At 39.9% G+C, this 19,753-nt stretch overlaps 1 protein-coding gene across 1 annotated transcript in view; it reads left to right on the top strand.

The window, feature by feature from the left end:
• Window positions 1-19,753, top strand: part of card11 (caspase recruitment domain family, member 11) — a 369,647-nt gene that overhangs the window by 51,348 nt on the left and 298,546 nt on the right. Inside the window, exon 3 of the mRNA XM_072559295.1 lies at window positions 11,451-11,626. Within this exon, the coding sequence (XP_072415396.1) occupies window positions 11,451-11,626 (176 nt within the window). The remainder of the gene's footprint in view (window positions 1-11,450; window positions 11,627-19,753) is intronic.

The following is a 19,753-nucleotide window of genomic DNA, read 5'->3' as shown; positions in this document are numbered from 1 at the left end:
ATCACATGACTATTTTAATTATAAAATAGAAAAAAGGAAAGGCATTGAAGTGGAGAGATAAATAAATAAAGACAATAAGGTAGATCTTGTCCTTGTATTACACTAACAAAGTTTAGCAAGTTTGCAACTTGTTTTGTATATCACCTGATCTTTTTTCTCCACTTCAGTGGAAATGTGTGAATGTATCAACAATGGTAGATGAAATTTAATGCAGATACAGGCTCCAATTTTCATATGGGCTTGGAAAAGCCTGGACTGCACACTTTCCTTTGTCCTCTGATAGACTTGTCTGGCCCATGCTGCTACTCCTAAAAGTTTTGCATTTTCACAAAGGATTCAGGTTCACAATGTATTTTCTGAATTGCAATAGAAAATATGGAGATTATGAATGTGTAGGAAGGTTGAAAGTCCTCTTTAGTTCTCTCCAACACAGCAATGTAGTTTACAACATTATTTGAAGCCTTCCTAAAAATTTCATCTCATGTTCCCTCAAATCATCCATGCCACTTCATGTTCATCATATCAATCATATCCCCTCTATGCTCCCTTACACATCCACTCCCATTCCATCCTGTGGCCCCTCTAAACACCCATGTTTTTAAGTGCCACCCGAGATCTTGATTTGGAGATGCCCGTGTTGGACTGGGGTGTACAAAGTTCAAAATCACACAACACCAGGTTATAGTCCAACAGGTTTAATTGGAAGCACACTAGCTTTTGGAGCACCGCTCCTTCATCAGGTGGTTATGGAGAACACAATTGTAAGATAATTGTCCTCCACAATCACCTGATGAAGGAGCGTCGCTCCAAAAGCTATGTGCTTCCAATTAAACCTGTTGGACTATAACCTAGTGTTGTGTGATTTTTAATCCTAGATCTTGCATATTATATTGATGCCGCCCCCACCCACATCCTGTAACCATTTATCTTCAATAGTCTCTCACCCAGTATACACTATATACAGCCCTCAAGTACAGTGCAATAGCGGTAGAAATCATTTTAAAATAATTTTTAAAAGGTAAACCTCTAACAATTTAATAAAACCTCTGAATTCACATACACTGTCACTGATACTGGGGTGAGGAAAACTACTCTGGTACAAAAACAATTATAATTCTTTAAGTACGTTTTAGTTTCATGTTAACAAATGCAAAACACATCAGAAACGTATTTTGTCATTGCAGCATCTTAAAACTTCAAATCATTCTTGGTTCAAATTTTGAAACACGGCCAAACATTCAAAATGACTACAATTGTCACAGCAAAAGATTCCAACTCCATTGCATGAAAGTAACTGAACAAAATGATGCCCCATTCTTGTTTTAAAGCAAAGTCCTGTCAATCAATGACAGGGAACAATTGTCGACATTTGTTGAACTTTTAAAGGCAGATTTTTTTCGCAGTGAGAGCTATTAGTTCATTCAAATCACAGCAGGGGTTGAAAGGACACCTCTTTTATGTTTTTAATGTACTCTGCCATTTTTGACAATTGTAAAGGTTATGTAATGCATGCAAATAGTCGCACAATGTTGGTTAATGTAGAGGCAAACATATTGTTAGAGGATAGTCCCCTATGACAAAAAAAAGCACTGAAAATGCATTTACTTTACAAGTCGTGATATTTGAAGATATCCAAATATATTACATTTACCTTTTCAGGATATTCACAATTCCCAGCAGTTTTTCACCAGTGATCACGAACGTTGGAAGGTGCTACATTTATTTTTGGATTTGCAAACTCAAACCAGCACATAAAACTAGCATGCAGGAAGAAATTTGTTTTTCCTGGTGTCCTCATAATAGGGCCACCAATTTTTGAAGAGGTACATTTGCATTTTGAACTCCTGGTCTTCCTGACCTGGCCACATGAAATCATTTGAAGTTAGGAAGATAGCAGAAAATTGCTTTTCCTCAAAAAGACAGAAGTGCACATTACTGTGACCTAATTGACACCTCTACTGGGAGGTGAAAATTTGACTCATATTTAAATTGGCACACATAGAAAAGAAACCACACAACATGTGTTATTTATGAATAATCAGGGTGGCACTTTGGCTCAGTGGTTAGCACTGTTGTTTCACAGCACCAGGGACCCGGATTCAACTCTACCCTTGGGCGATTGTCTGTGTAGAGTTTGTATATTCGCCCTGTGTATGCGTAGGTTTCCTTCAGGTGCTCTGGTTTCGTCCCACAGATGTGCAGGTTAGGTTAATTGGACGTGCCCAGGCATGTGCAGGCTAGGTGGATTAGTCATGGGAAATGCAGGGTCACAGGCATAGGGTAGGGGGGTGGGTCTGGGTGGGATGCTGTTAGGAGATTCGATGAGTACCCGATTGGCCAAATGGCCTGCTTCTACCCTGTACTGATTCTATGAATGCTGTTGAAATATCTAAAGGTGAAGTTGAAAGAGATCTATAAGTCTTCAAAGATCAATGGTAAGGTGCAGAATGTAATAACACCAAGAAAATGTTAAGTCAGATGGTCAAAATAGTAAATGCAAATCAAAGGAATAAATATTCAAATGGTCTGGTGCACTAGCCAGACTGGAGAATGAATATTTTGGCCAGCAGAAGATAATTTTGGACTAATTTTGTCTTCATACGAAGTGACCAATCTGTGAATTTAATTTGGGGTTAGATTAGTAGGGCAAAAACTCCAGAATCAAATTGGAATTGAAACAATAATTGAATGCTACAAATGTGAATTGTGTGTGGGCTGCAATACAGAATGTTAGGATCTCCTAGAGTCATACAGCATGGAAACAGACCCTTTGGTTCAACTTGTCTCCATGTCAGAGTTGAAAAATACGGAGCTGGAAAAACACAGCAGGCCAGGCAGCATCCGAGGAGCAGGAGAGTCGACTTTTCGGGCATAAGCCCTTCTGCTGCTCGGATGCTGCCTGGCCTGTTGTGTTTTTCTAGCACCACCTTTTTCAACTCTGGTACTCCAGCATCTGCAGTCCTCACTTTCTCCTAATTGTCTCCATGTTAACCAAGTTTCCTAAAATAAAGTAGTCTCATTTACTTGTGTTTAGCCCATATCCCTCTAAACCTTTCCTGTTTGTGTACCTGTCCAAATTTTAACTGTACCTGCATCTACCACTTCCTCTGGCAGCTCATTCTACATATGAACCACCCTCTCTCTGAAAAAGTTACACCTCAGGTTCCTTTTAAATCCTTATCCTCTCACCTTAAAAATATATCCCCTAGTTTTAAACCCCCCCACCCTAGGGAAAAGACTTTTGCTATCTCTCTTATCTATGCGCCTCATGATTTTATAAACCTCTATAATGTCACCCCTCAACCTCATATGTTCCAGTGAAAACAAGACCCAGCCTACCCAGCCTCTCCTTATAACTCAAACCCTCCAGTTCCAGCAACATCCTCGTAAATCTTTTCTGAACTTTCTCCAATTTAATATCCTTTTGATAGTGGGGCAACCAGAACTTTACACTATACCCCAAAAAAGGCCTCATTAACTTCCTGTACAATCTCAATATGACTTACCGCTTCCTAGATCTGTAAATTCTATATTATTCATCATTGTTTTCAAATCATTCCATAGTTTCACCCTTTTCTACATCTGAAACTTCCTTAAGCCCCTACAATCATCCAAAAAATTTCTGCTCATCTAATTCTGGAGCACCTTTCCTTGCGCATTGCAAATTTAATTGCTACACCATTGATGATGATGTCTTCGGTAGCTTAAGCCTCAAACTCCAAAGTTATTTTTATCCAACCTCTCTAATCTAAATCTCTGTCTCACTGAAAGTTTGATATATCTTACAACCTCCATCTTTAACCAAGGTTTTGGCCATTTACCCTAATATCACCTTACACTACTTGGTGTTAAATTTTGTTTGATAACACCTCTATTAAACGCTTGACAATATCTTACTCTGTTAAAGGGACTATATAAATACACATTGTTGCTTTGACTGATTTGGGCTGAATGACCTTTCTCACCCCAAATGATCTTGAGTTCTGGAACTTTACCTGTTTAACCAAACAAGTATTGCACGTTGCTAATTGACACAGATTTGCTTGTTGATCTCTTAATCATTGGGATCTGTTCCAATGAAACTGCATTTAGGGATTTAGAGAAAAAGCGCAAACAATGTTTCCTGTCCCGCAGAATTCTCACAACTCAGTGTGTTTATGTAGAGTTTAATGAAAACACTGAAGAGAATACAGGCTGTTATTGACCCTACCATAACCCCAATATTAAGACTTCTTGTGCTCTGCCAATTGCAACATACTAAGTTATAAAATGCGTGATGTCCTACCCTCTCTTCTTGTAAGTTACTAGCAATTTCATGAAGAACTGTGATCAGGATATTTAAATATCACAAAACTCTTAAACGGAAATCAGAAATCAACTGTTCCTGTTTTAATGAAGAGTTCTCAATAATTGCATTTTTCTTGATCATGGCAGAACAGCATGGATGCCACATTATATCAAATGTTATGATCTCCATTGAAAATTTTGACTTTTAAGCATACTTGAATTTCTAGTGACTGATAAAAAGTATAAAAGAAGATTTCACACTTTAAAATGTTCATTATTGTTGTCATTGGCAATCATTCACTAATGAGTATAATTGTCCACCTAGGAAAAGTCCATGTTACTGGTTACAGATTCTGTGGGTCCTTCTGTAGTGATCCTACAGCCCCATTTCTGATCACACATTTGGCAACTGTTTCCAGGAGGTAGAACTGGTTCTTGGACTTCAGATCACTGGTATTCTTTTCTCTAGTTCCTTTTCCGTACTTCTCTTGCCGCTGGGTATTGTCAAAGAATTGTGTCTCTTCATACAAGAATTTCCTCCAAATCATTTTCTTCTGAACAAGGGTCTTCCATGCATTGGCATCTATGTAGCATTTCTTAAGGGAAGCCTTCAGGGAAATTTTGAAATGATTCCTTTGTTGTCTTCTCATCTGAGGGCCTACTTGGAGCTGGGCGAACATGATTTGCTTTGTTGTTGGAATTCAGCTATCCTAGCAGAGTTGGTTTTGGATGATCACGGCCTTGATACTGGCACTTTTAGCTGCTTCAAGAGCACTGATGTCAGGAAGCCTGTCATCCTAGCTGATGTGGAGAATCAGTCTTTCTTGAAGTGGTGTCCATATGTAGGCCAAATTTCGGAACCATATGGAAAAGTTAGAAGGATCTCTGTCTTATACTCAAGGATCTTGGTATTAGCATGGATGTTGTCTCTCATCCTTGAGCCTCTGAAGGTAGCACTTGCAGATTGGATGCAATGTTGAATCTCCGCATTGATATCAGCCTTAGAAAAGAAGTAGCTTCCAAGGTATGGGAAATATTCCATGTTTGGCAAGATTTCTCTATTGATCTAAAGTGGAAGGATGGACTGGAATGTGCTTTGGAATGGTTTGGTGATGGAATGGATTTGTGTCTTTTTGAGGTTGAGGCTGAGATCAATTCTTCAATATGCTTTCAAGCATTAAGCAAGGCTTGAAGATTCTCTCTGTCGACAGAACAGAGGTGATAGAACATAGGAAAGTACAGCACAGAACAGGCCCTTAGGCCCATGATGTTGTGTCGAGACTTAATCCTAATGTAAAATATAGTAACTTAACCTACGCATCCCTCAACTCACTGCTATCCATGTGCATGTCTAGCAGTTGCTTAAATGTCCCCAATGACTTCGCTTCCACCACCACCGCTGGCAACACATTCCATGCATTCACAACTCTCTGTGTAAAGAACCTACCTCTGATGTCTCCTTTATACCTTCCTCCTAATATCTTCAAACTATGACTTCTCGTACTAGTCAATCCTGCCCTGGGGAAAAGTCTCTGGCTATTGACTTTATCTATTCCTCTCATTATTTTGTACACCTTGATCAGGTCTCCTCCCTCCTTCTCTCCAGAGAGAAAAGTCAGAGCTTATTCAACCTTTCTTCATAAGGCAAGCCCTCCAGTCCAGGCAGCATCCTGGTAAACCTTCTTTGCACTTCTCCAAAGTCTCTGTATCTTTCCTATAGTAGGGCGACCAGAACTGGACACAATATTCCAAGTGTGGTCTCACCAGGGACCTGTAGAGCTGCAGCTAAACCTCACAGCTCTAAAACTCGGTACCCCTGTTAATGAAAGCCAAAACACCATATGCTTTCTTAACAACCCTATCCACTTGGGTGGCAACTTTGAGGGATCTATGTACTTGCATACCCAGATCCCTCTGTTCCTCCACACTGCCAAGAATCCTGTCTTTAATCCTATGTTCAGCATTCGAGTTCAAACTTTCAAAATGCATCACTTTGCATTTATCCAGGTTGAACTCCATCTGCCATTTCTCAGCCCAGCTCTGTCAAAAAGCACCCGAAGGAAACCCACACAGGGACAATGTGCAAACTCCACACAGACAGTCACCCGAGGCTGGAATTGAACCCCGGTCCCTGGTATAGTGAGGCAGCGGTGCTAACCATTGTTTGTCATCTGCATACTGAAGTTCTACAAGTGAGATGGTGTCATTTTCCTCTTGGATTTCAATCAGTTGAGTTTAATTCAAGTTTTCTATCCATCCTGCAGACGTACTTTACTGTAACAATGACTTTAAAATAACATTGACTAATTGCACACTTTAGGACACAATTTATAGTTAAAATTACAGAAAGGATTTCCTCATATGACTTTAACATGTCCAACTATGGTAAGATTATATTTTACACTGTCTCAAAAGGGAACTCTCTTACTTCTGGAACAAGTTCAAAGCTGTATTCTACTCCCATTTGCTTCCTTTTACATTCTCCGAGCAAATATCTTCTAATCCCAATCACTTTAACTGTGAGGAATGTTCTGGAGATTCTCCCACTTGAGCTGAAGATCAATACATCTTCAAGGTTCTTTAAATATTAATTAATGTGCTCTCTTCAATCTGATGATAAGTCCAACCTTCATCCTGTATGGTGAAAAATCGAGTCAGTATATGCTCTCCTTCAGATACTGAACAGTCTCTTGCTCTCATTATCTCTTTTAATTAGGAAGCAAGAGTAAGCAATTTAGTCCCTGGACCCTGCTCCACTGAGTTATCCCCATAACATTTTAACCCATTTCTACTTACAAATCTGTCCATCTCCTCTTTAAATTTATTCATTGTCTTGTTCTTCTGGAATCTAGTGAGTATGATGCCTCAACTGCTCAATCCCATTTTATAACATGTTTCATCTATAGATTTTGTCCTTCTCAAAGAACTCATGGCAACATGAGTCACATGGGTCTTGCATCAGATTAAAATACTAATTAAATATTTCTAGACCCTGCACCTCCACTCCATTCTATATTGCAATTCAACAAGGTGCTTCAAACATAACAGTTTATAAACCTTCCTGCTCAACATCCTGACGCACTTGCGTCAAAGTACTGAATTTTGGCTGAACTTTACAAATAGATTAGATTCCCTACAGTGTGGAAACAGGCCCTTCGGCCCAACAAGTCCACACTGACCCTCTGAAGAGCAACCTAGACCCTTTCCCCTCTGACTCATGCACCTAACACTGTGGGCAATTTAGCATGGCCAATTCGCCTCACCTAAACATCTTTGGACTGTGGGGGGAAACTGGAGCAACCGGAGAAAACCCATGCTGACACGGGGTGAATGTGCAAACTCCACACAGTCGCCCGAGGCTGGAATCGAACCTGGGACCCTAGTGCTGTGAGGCAGCAATGCTAACCACTGAGCCACCATGCCGCCCATTAAAAACAGAGCCCCCAGAGACATGGGGAGAATGTGCAAACTCGACATAGACCATCGCCTGTAGGTAAAATTGTACTCCAGCTGTGAGGTGGCAGTTCTAGCCACTGAGCCACTGCGCCACCGTAATGGACAAAACCTGTATGTGGAAGTCACCCCTCACCAATCCTTAGAAGATCCAATTTTTGCCTGTGAGAGAAAGGGAGATGGGCATGATTCACACATAAGGGAAACATGAATTCAACATGGGCATTTGTTTTCAGTGCTGAGTATAAAAAAACCTTTTTTTGGCTGTTCCAATAACCTTAATCAGCATTGTTGAAGTCATGAATTTATAGAGTAGCTGTAAAACCCTTAGAAAAGTGGATAATGTCTCTGTAATTGTCATGATCTGAAGTTGTTTAAATTCCCTGCTCCTTAAGCTTTAAAAAAACACATGCTGCAGTTGGCAGCAAGTTAAATAAATCCTCTGCTGGACTGCTTTGATTGACAGTATATGTTACCAAAAAGAAAGCCACAAGGGCGGCATGGTTGCTTCACAGCACCAGGGACCCGGGTTCAATTCCCACCTTGGGCAATTGGCTGTGTGGGGTTTGCACATTCTTCCCGTGTCTACATGGGTTTCCTCTGTGTGCTGCAGTTTCCTCCCACAATCCAAAGATGTGCAGGTTAGGTGAATTGGCCATGCTAACTTGCCCCACAGCATTCATGGATGTGTGGGTTAGTGGCATTAGTCAGGGGTAAGTGTAGAGTAATAGGGTAGGGGAATGCGTCTTGGTGGATTACTCATTGGTGGATCAGTGTGGATTGGTTGGGCCAAAATGGCCTGTTTCCACAAGGTGGGGGATTCTATGAATTCTATCTGATCGTGCAATTTTCAGACAACTGTTCATTGGCATTGCCCTAAGGGCTATTAAATATCATTATGGATATTGGCTTGAGTTTCAAAACATATTGTTATATCATCAGAGCATCCTCAGTTCACAGTTTGATAGTTTAAAAGGGCAATTAAAGGCTTAGTTATCTTCAATATGGCTACTCAGTAGAAGTTTATATTTATTTTTAAGAGATTAAAAAAATGAGATTTACAAACTTTGATAGATGTTATGTGAAATACTGTATAATAGTCTAATTTTATTCTCCAATATTTCAAAATCAGTTTAGAGAAACAACATGTGATGGAAAATTCAAATGGATCTGGCCATAATAATACAGACATCAGTTTACAATGGTTCGAGCTACCATTAACTTAATAAGTGAATTCAATGAATACCTTTTTAATTCGTAAATCTGCACATGACTTCGGCATTAGATAGTCTGATATCAACAGCCAGTCTCAGAATCCCCAAGGTCGGTATCAAGAAAATGAACCAAGATTATTGTTATTAATTCTTATCCAGCTAGTTCTTCTGTTGTGTCTCTGAAACTTATGTATTTGTGAGTTCAACACAGGGCTCAGTAGTAATAGTCTGTCATCAAGTAGCCTGCCAATTTACTTTAAGTAGTATCTATGTCAGAAAACTGCTAGCCTGAATGAATCTTCATCCCAGCAGCAAATAGCAACTTCGGGTGGGAGTGGTAAACATTTTGAGCAATGAAACTCACTCTGCCAAATTTCAACATCATTTAAGACAACTTTCAAAAGTCACACCCCCATGTTTTGGAGTCCTGCTGCACAGTCCAAATGTGGCTGGCCAACTTTCAATACTTCCTTTTTCTAAAAGTTGGTAATGTCACTGTTGTTCTCTAAAGGTTAATGTGACCTAGGTTCTCATTTTCCATGAATGGACTAGTTGTCAGTGTGTTAACAATATTTTGAACAAATCATATTCTAACATTCCTCAGTGGTGCAGCACAACTCTCTGGTGACTAAACTAAAAGCCTTTTTATTAATCGTTAAAGCTTAAATTATTCCAGAAGAAAAAGAACTTTGTGCATCACAAAAATAAGAAGAACAATGAAAATCCTACCTTGATGTACATTTTGCTTTTATTTTAATAAATAGGCTGGCAATTATTTCTCACCTTTTTTATCAACTCTGTTATTCTAAACAATATCTTATTGATATTCTGTAATAAAATGCAGTAATAGTATCCCTTGAAGACAAAACAATTGAATTGGAAGTTGTTGCTCATGGCTATTGATCTCATCCTGTTTTGCACAATAAGTTCATTTTAAAAAGAGCTGGTATTGTTTTACATCTGCACTGAATAAATACTTATTCTTCAGTGTGTTTCTGTGCCCTGTTTTCAACACAACTGAAATCAAAGCAGTGGCATAATGTTATAACAATAAGTAACATGCAAAAATTTAAGCATGTTCAGTAATTACAATATAAAACCTTCATTTGATATTTTTAGAAGTGTATTTAAATTAGACATAGTGGCTTGAACCGAATAATTTCACTTATTAGTGGGAGGAGGGAAATGGTCTCCATGATTGCAGCCAAAGTCAGCATCATACAATATATTATCCACCTGTGTTCTTTACGAATATTACCCTGGACTCTTACTGAAAGAATTGTAGCAATTTTTAAAGTTGCCAATCCTGATCCTTATGTGCTTTTTCTATTCCCTTGTTGCTAATTTATGTTCTGGAGCCGTCCATTTTTAAATTAACTTTCTCTTTGCTGAAACAGTTTTTACCTCTTCCAACAAAAAAAATGCAGTAGCAGCATACAGACATTATAGGGAAATAATTGTTTTAATAATAGGTTTTATTGCTGAAGCTTGCACTGATTAAATGAATGCTCCAGAGAAATATTTTCACCTCTTCATATTATAACTTTTCACTTTTTAACTTATTACTTTGTTTAAATAAAAATATATGCATATATATGTTTATCTGCCCTTCATAAAGAGGTTCCAATTCCCTTCCAGGGAGTTTTGAAACAAACTAAATTTCTGCAACAGCAAAGGACTTTTGTAATGCTCATTTTGTGGAACTGTTAATTTTCAGTTTATTTTTCATCAGCGTGGCGACACAGACAATTAGATCAGATTTCCTACAGTATGGAAACAGGCCATTTGGCCCAACAAGTCCATACTGACCATCTGAAGAGTAACTCACCCAGACCCATTCCCCTATTTACTCCTGACTAATGCGCCTAACACTGTGGGCAATTTAGCATGACCAATTCACCTGACCTGCACACCTCTGGACTGTGGGAAGAAACCAGAACACCCAGGGAAAACCCACGCAGACACGGGGAGAATGTGCAAACTCCACACAGACAGTCACCTGAGGTGGGAATCAAACCCAGGTCCCTGGCACTGTGAGGCAGCAGTGCTAACCACTGAGCCACCATGTAGCCCTGAAAAGATGTCTAAGAAATTCCAATATTTGGTTCCTGATAAGAAACCCCCAACTCACCCTCAAAATGATTTCAGATATGAATGGCGTCAGGACATCAGTAAGCACGATGTCAAACCCATTTGTTTCTGGATAGCGGCGTCCATTCGGGTCTGAACCAGTCATGGATGTCTAGCCCTTGCACACTGCAAGAATTGAGGCTTATGGATATTGGGCAGGATAATGATAGCCACTACAGAGTTACAGACCTGACTTGAGGACAGTAGGACCTACACCTGCTCCTTTTGCTTATGTTCTTAAGATGGCAGAACTGACAGTTCAGCATTTCCTCAGCACCACATTGAATATTGGACTGGGTTACATACTAATAATATATTTCATCACAGTTTTGCAGAACATTACATTCTCACTTATTATTTCTGTAGGTCATTGTCCATGGGTGTCCGTAATGGATGGCACAGTGGCTCAGTGGGTAGCACAGCATCAGGGATCTGGATTCCAGCCTTGGGCAGCTGTCCGAGTCGAGTTTACACGCTCTCCCTGTGTCTGTATGGGTTTCCTCCAGGAGTTTTTGTTTCCTCCCACAGCCAAAGATGTGCAGGTAAGTTGGATTGGTAACACTAAATTTAGTGTCCGGGGATGTGCAGGCTAGGTGGATTAGCAATGACATATGCGGGGTTGTGGGAATGGAGTGGGGGAAGGGTTATAGGTCTTGGTGTGATGCTCTTCAGAGGGTTAGTGTGGACTTGATGGGATTCTATGATTCTATGAAGAATAAGAGAGAGGGTATAAAAGTGGTCAAACTATTGGGAGAGGCTACATGAAGCTACGTAAGTGGACAAAAGAAATTCTGAGACAATGGAAATGTAATATGACCATTACAACAGAGGTACAAAAAAAATTCAAGTGCAGTGTGTACAAGTGTAACCCTCTCATCCCCAGTAAAGGGTAGACAATTCACAGGCCATTTTTTCCCTTTGTGGAATAAATTTGCATTTTAAAAAAAGACTCAGTCGAGATTTTGTTCATATGACTGTTTCTGTGCTGTATGCTCTATGAGGATTCAGTAAGAACATACATTTACTGTTAGAGAAATTATTGTCTTATGCAGCAACTGCATAATTTACCTGTTTTATATCTGATATTGTAGCTTCCTATTGAATATATGGGTATATATGTTACAGGCTTCATGCTCACACTTACACTTTGGAACTTTGTCCAACCACAGGAGGTGCTGTTGTCTCAATTATTGTTGGTACTATATTCAAGTAAGTGTGTCCTCCAAAAATATGTAATTGTAAAACTCTCTGGAAGGTCCTGAGATTGTGATAAGTGCTCCAAAAATCCAAGTCTTTCTTTTTTGAGATTGATCACCTAGAAGACAAAAGCATAATTCTGTTGTTTAAGTTGGAACAGAAAAATTGAATGGTGTTTCAATATAAACCGAACAAGTGAATGTTGAAGGCGAGGTGTGTGTTAGTAGTAGTGATTGAAGAATGAGAGTGGATGCTATTGAAACAAACAGGATTCTTTTAGGGCTTAACAAGGTAAATGCTGAGAGGTTGCTTTTGCCTCATGAGAGAGTCTAGGACCAAAGGACATAGTCTCAGAATCATTGCCGAAAATTTAAGGAGGAGGAGTAATTTCTTCTCTCAGACAGTTGTGAGTCTTCGGAACACCTTGCCGCAGAGAGCTGTGGGGGCAAAGTCCCTGTGTAGGTTCAGATGGTTAGAATCTTGATCAGTAGGGGAAGGGCAGAAAAGTGGACATGGATAGTGTTGGATCAGCCATGATCCTATTGAATGGCAAGTCAACACCAGTGGGCTGAAAGGCTTGCTCCTGTTTCTATTTCTTAGGGTATAATGACAAGTAAACTGCTGAAACACTGCCACTTCATTGCTAGTAAAAATCAGTTTCCACTTTTCACAGTGACATGACAGTGGTGATATACCTTGCATCAGACAAGTGATCTGAAGAACATGACTCCATGGTCTTAAGAATACTTGGAGACCCTATTTTGAGTTTTTTTGTTGCCAGTTAGCAAGCATCAAGTTAAATGCTATGACAGCTTTGCATTATTTTTAATTTTACGGCTACATTTATACTATTTTTATTCTTGTTGTGGTTACCCTCATGGAAAGGATGGACAGTGACCTGACACTTTAGTCATAGAGATGTACAGCACGGAAACACACCCTTCGGTCCAACTCGTCCATGCTGACCAGATATCCCAACCCAATCTAGTCCCACCTGCCAGCACCCAGCCCATATCCCTCCAAATTCTTCCTATTCATATACCCATCCAAATGCCTTTTAAATGTTGCAATTGTACCAGCCTCCACCACTTCCTCTGGCAGCTCATTCTATACACGCACCACACTCTACATGAAAAAGTTGTCCCTTAGATCTCTTTTATATCTTTCCCCTCTCACCCTAAACCTATGCCCTATAGTTCTGAACTCCCCAACCCCAGGGAAAAGACTTTGCCTATTTACCCTATCCACGCCCCTCATAATTTGTAAACCTCTATAAGGTCACCCCTCAGCCTCCGAAGCTCCAGGGAAAACAGCCCCAGCCTGTTCAGCCTCTCCCTATAGCTCAAATCCTCCAACCCTGGCAACATCCTTGTAATTCTTTTCTGAACCATTTCAAGTTTCACAACATCTTTCCTTGCATTGACTGAATGTTTTATTGATCTGAAACTTCAACAGCAGTCCAGTAAAGTCCAATATCATATAGTTTTCTGTGGAAAGAAGGAAATGGACATTTTCAAGGGGACAGGGAAAACAATAATACTTTGAATTCTAGCCAAGACAATTAGATTCCCTGGCCATCACTGCTAATTGTAAGAATGCAGTCTCACTGTACCAGGACCAATGTTTGGGAAGCTCATCTTTTCAGAGTTTGATGTGGCTTGGGTGGGCACAAATGATTCAATGACCATGGCTTGTAATTGGGTTCATTGAAATGATAGTTAGGCATTGATTGAGTTAAATCTCCAGACTTTGCTACGTACAAACTATAAGCAGTGATTCACTGAGCGAGAAATTTCTGGAGATTTTATGTATTCCTTTAACTGGTGCCACATCATCCTCAGCAGACAAAGAGCATTTACATGGTGATTGTGCTTCTATCCAGAATGCAATGTTGTTGTGCTTTGATGATTTTTCTCAGATATCGGCACATGACCGTCTTATTTACACCAAGTGAAATGTTGTTGCTGTCTCCAGTGAAGCTTGTCACTTTGCATATTTACAAAGTTTGCAAAAAGGGAATTGAGAAAAGTCAACTATCTAGTTGAACTCCAAATGCAAACAAGTTGGAAGGCTGTTTTATGCTCTTTGGCATCAGTATAATCCCTTTTCTGTAGTTTCAGCATAAACAGGAGATTGGGGATGTACCATTGGGGGGAAAAAAACCATCTCAAATAGCAACAGAAACACATAGAAACTAGGAGCAGGAATAGGCCTTTCAGCCCTGTTGAGCCTGCTCCATCATTCAATACAAACATGACTGATTCTCTATCTCAATGTCATATTCCTGCTCACTCTCCATACCTTTTGATGCCTTTAGTATCTTAAATTTTTTCATTTGGTGACCCAGCCCCTGCAGCTTTGAGTTGTAGCAAATTCCAAAAATTGAATATTTTTTCGTCTTAGTCCTAAATATCCCACTCCATATCTTGAGACTGTGACTCTGGTTCTAAACTCCCCAGCAGGAGAAACCAGTCTGTCAAGCCCTGTTAGAATTTTAAACATTTCAATCATATCCCCTCTCATTCTTCTAAACTCTAGTGAATATAGGCCCAGCTGAACAAATCTCTCCACTTAGGACAATCCTACCATCACTGGTATTAGCCTAGTGAACCTCTGTCAATGGGAAGTATATCCCCTGTAAGGTAGGGAGGCTGAAGCTGCATACAATAATCAGGTGCTGTCTTACCAAGGCCCTGTACAAGTGCAATATGACATCCCTATTTCTGAACACAAGTCCTCTTGCGATGAAGGCACACATTCCATCTGCCTTCCTAATTGTGTTTTCCCACACATTCAATTTGTCTAGCTCACCCTGAAGCCTCTTTACATCCTCCTCACTACTCACTATTGCACTTGGTTTTGTTGCATCAATAAACTTGGAAATGCTGCATTTGCTTTCCTCATGCAAATCATGTAGTCTGCTGACACCCACAACTGCAGCCAACTGCACATATATACTTATCCAGGAATGCTCACTCACACAATTCCAGACTAGTTACGTCATCAAGTAAAATTCCCATGATGTCTGATATAAAGGCAGCACTGCACATGTGAGAAAAAAAATGTAGCAATGAAATGGGCTACAGGAGGGGACAAGAAAGAGTACGGAGGAAATGATTAACGGGGAGAATGGAGTGATATTGGTGGAGTGAGGATGCAGGAGGTGGGAATGAGGACATGGGAATGAGGATGAACTGTGGGAGGAGTTGGGATGGAAGTGTTCAGGGAGTAACGATGGGAAGGGAGTGTGAAAAGCTGAGTGGAAGTTTAAGTGAGATGAGGGCAGGGTGAGTGAGCACAGGGGAGGGTGTGAGGGATGGCAGAGGATGAGTGAGGATAGGAAGGAGTGAGGATGGTGGGAGGGCAGTGAGGACGGGGGAGAGAGGGGGAGTGAAGATGGGATATGAGGTGTGTGCAGCTACTGCCTGTGGAGTGTTCCCTGAGATGTTGGTGCCAACTGCCCTCCAGGTCCTCCTCTGTGGAGGAGAATGCAGCGAGCTGGAGTAGCCAGGTACCTGCTCTAACTTCAATTTCAGGATTCTCAGAATTTAGTTTCTATTAAGTAGTTGGTAGCATGGGACAGTGCATATTAATGAGGTGAATTAATGAATAATAAGCAATAATCCCTGTTACTAGGTCTCTTGAAACTCACGAACAAGAAGCTCATCTTGATGTCTGGAACTTAACTGGAAAGTGTTTACAATGTCAAGAAAGACTCACTCAACTTCACAATGCTCCCACATTTCTTGCCAGTGCCCATGTTGTCCAGGAACTGGGAAAATTCTGCCCATAGTGTACTTTATGACTTAAGGAGTCCAAAAGTGCTTTACTGCAAATAAAGTTAAAAATCACATAATACGAGGTTTATTTGGAAGCACTAGCTCTGGGAACACCGCTCCTTCATCAGGTGGTTGCGGAGGTTAAGATCATGCTTACAGAATTTATAGCCAAAGGAGTCCAGTGTTGTGGAGATGTGATACAGAAAGCAATCTTAGATTAAAACTTTCATCTTTTATAATGGGACATGCTGGTTTCTGTTCTTTGATATGTAAATCCCAGAAATTCTTTTAAATTCCATTCTCAAGATAGCTCAGCTTTTTTTAAAAAAGGCATGAAGTCTGTCTGTCCCAATGCTATGTCAGACTGACAAACCCTTTGTATAGTTCTACAGAGTTTTACATGGATTCACGCAGTTTTTGAGCAAAATAAAATGTAATTCTGCAAAAACAAATTCATCCCATAAGTTTATATTTGTGCAGGTGTGGGAGAGACAGATTGAGTGTGCACGTGAGTGTGTGGGGGTGTGTGTGGGTGTGACTGCACGTGATAGAGTGTGTGTGTAAGCTTGGCTAAGTGTGTGTGAGCGTGATGGGGTATGTGTGAAAGGGTGCATGTGTGGGTGTGCGTGTGGGGGGTGTATGTGTGTGTATTTGGGAGAGCTTGTGCATGAGTGTGTCTGTGTGTGTCTGTCTGTCTGTGTGTGTGTGTGTGTGTGTGTGTATCAGGTAGTGGGGTCACCTGTAGTTTGACATGAAGCTAAGGTCCCAGTTGAGGGCATTCCCATGGGTTCCGAACTTTGTTCTGAAGTCTGCTCAGGCATTCTGTGTTGTTGCTTGTCCTGAAGTCCGCCTTGGACAATTGTCACCTGAAGGTCCGAGGCTGGATGTCTCAGACCACTGAAGTGTTCCCCGACTGGGAAGGAACACTTCAGCCTGTTGATTGTTGTCACATGTCCATTCATCCATTGTAGCCTCTGCTTGGTCTTGCCAATGTAGCATGCCTGAGGGCACCCTTGCTTGTAGTGTATGAAATAGATCACGTTGGCCAAGTCACATGAGTACTTGCTGCATACATGGTGGGAGGTGTTACTGCAAATAAAGTACTTTTGAAGTGTAATTATTACAGTTGTAATGTAGGGAAAGCAGCAGGAAATGATGCTTTGCAAAATGTCAAATACAGCGATGAGATAATGACCAGACATTGTTTTTTTAGAAATATTACTCATATCATACCTATGCCTGCAACATTTAGTGTTAATTAATTTCAGGTTTAGACACTAAAACAAGACAAGCTTCTTATTAATACACTGAGAGGCATAATACATATTTTAGATGGCTCTTCTAATTGTGCCAAAATGAATATGGGATTGAAAAGTTTGCTTAAATGCTTGCACTGGACTTCTTTGTAAGCTTTTCCACCTAGAAAATGGTAGAGTTCCTTTCCTGAATCACATTCATTACAGAGTTTCAGAAAAGTACAATACCTTTCTTATTTTTTTTGCTGGAAATCTCCAAATTTATTAGTTAAATTTCCAACTTGATGTGGTGGGAATAGAAATCACAATATATTTTACTGTTAGTCTACCACCATTACTATTATGTCCCCTATGCCTTGTGACTAACTCACTGCTGTTTCTATATTTCTGAATTATGATGGCCTATTGGCAGCATAGCAATCTATAACACTGTATGATGTAAATTCCCATTCTTTGTTTACAATCTGAATGAGCAGAAGACTTATTACCATCAGAAATGCTTGTTTAGAAGGTTAAGGTCCTAAATATGCCTTAACTATGTAGAACATAGAACAGTACAGCACAGGAATGGAACAGGCCCTTTCACCCATGATGTTGTGCTTAACATGACATGAAATTAAACTAACCCTATCACCTGCCCTTGGTCGATATCCCTTAATTCCTTGTATATTCATGTGCTTATCTAAAAGTTCCTGAAACACTTCTATCGCATCTACCCCCACTACCACCCCTAGCAGTGTGTTCCAGACTCCTACTCTGTTTAAAAACTTGCCCCTCACATCTCCTTGAACTTTCGCCCTCTCACCTTAAATGCAAGCTCCCAGTATTTGACATTTCAACTTTGGGAAAAAGATTCTGACCATCAACCCTACCTATGCATCTCATAATTTTATAGACTTCTAACAAATTTTCCCTTAGAGAAAACAACCTGAGTTTTTCTAGCCTCTCCTCATAGCTCATACGCTGTCATTCTGGCAGATAATCCTGGTAAACCTCTTTTGCACCTTCTCCAAAGCCTTCACATCCTTCCTGTAATGTGGTGACCAGAATTGAATGCAATACTCTTAAGTGTAGCCTAACCAAAGTCTTATAAAGCTGCAACATGGCATCCTGATTTTTGTACTCAATTTCCTGACCAATGAACTCAAGTATGCCATACACCTTCTTTCGCACCCTATCTACTTGTGAGGCCACTTTCAGGGAGCTATGGACTTGAACCCCAGGATCCCTCTGTAAAAGTATTGTCACATTTACAAGAGTCTCTTCACTGTAAATGGATTACTGTAGACTGGAAATTGGAACTGTAGCACAGTCATATTACCAGTAAAATTTAAAATGGGGGATTCCAGATTCTTTTATTGATAATCCAATTAATTGCAGGATTCAGGTCTTGGTGGAATTGTTTGCTTCAATCCAGGATTCAAACTCCTATGTTGAAGCCTTTCTTTCATTACTTAGCTCATTGTTTTCTCTGTTGAATTCCAGCAGTTCCTCATTCCTGTGATCAGAATGCTTTGTACAGATTTGCATCAACTATCCAGAATATCTTCTTAAATTCAGATAAAAGATGTTTAGGGCAGCCCTAGTTAATATGTATATCTCTCAAGGCATAGTTCCATATTAGTAATGTAACATAAAATCATGGGAGTAAGATTTGCACAGGAAGCATGAATATTTGATATCTAATAATGGAACATAAATACCATGGAAACCATGGTTGGTATTATGTCATTAAATGTGTATTTTAACAACTGAAATTCTTATAAAGGAAATAAGTCCTTAGTTATCCAGTATGCTATTATTTATGCATACAAGATCTTCAGCTTTATAAATAGAGGCATGGAATACAAAAGTAAGGATGCTCAAACTTTGTAAATCAATAGTTAAGCTTCAGCTGGAATATCTTGTCGAATTCTTGGCACCACTTTATAGAAAAGGTGTCAAGGCCTTGAAGACTGCAAAAGTGATTTACTGGGAGAAATTGTCATACTCAGCAAATGCATATGAATGTATTGATGAAAGGTTGAAGAAAGCAGATTCAGTACTAACTTGCAACGTGGAAATGGACTTGTACATGAAAAAGGAAAAAATACAGAGACATGGATAAATTATAGAAAAGTGGAACCAAGTGATAGTTGTTTCAAAGGATAGGCATATGTACAATGGGCTGAATGATCTGTTTCTCTGTTGTATGATTCTGTAATCTGCTGTTTAGTTCCTATTTAATAATGCTGGATGGTTAGTTTGTTTTTTTTAAAGATAGGACAGTTGGTGAACAATGGCAGACAAAAGAAGAGATATTCAATTCTTCCCAACTAAAATATATTCCAGACGTGAAGAAAGAGTATAAGGGGTGTTGCGGGGGGGGGGGGGGGTTGAATCAGCCATGGTGAAGAAAATACATGAAAGATAACATAAAGGCAAAGTCTAAAGCATA

The sequence above is a fragment of the Chiloscyllium punctatum genome, chromosome 40 (assembly GCF_047496795.1).
Source record: "Chiloscyllium punctatum isolate Juve2018m chromosome 40, sChiPun1.3, whole genome shotgun sequence".
NCBI lineage: Eukaryota > Metazoa > Chordata > Chondrichthyes > Orectolobiformes > Hemiscylliidae > Chiloscyllium > Chiloscyllium punctatum.
Note: the sequence above shows the minus strand (reverse complement) of the source record. Positions and strands in the feature narration are given on the sequence as shown.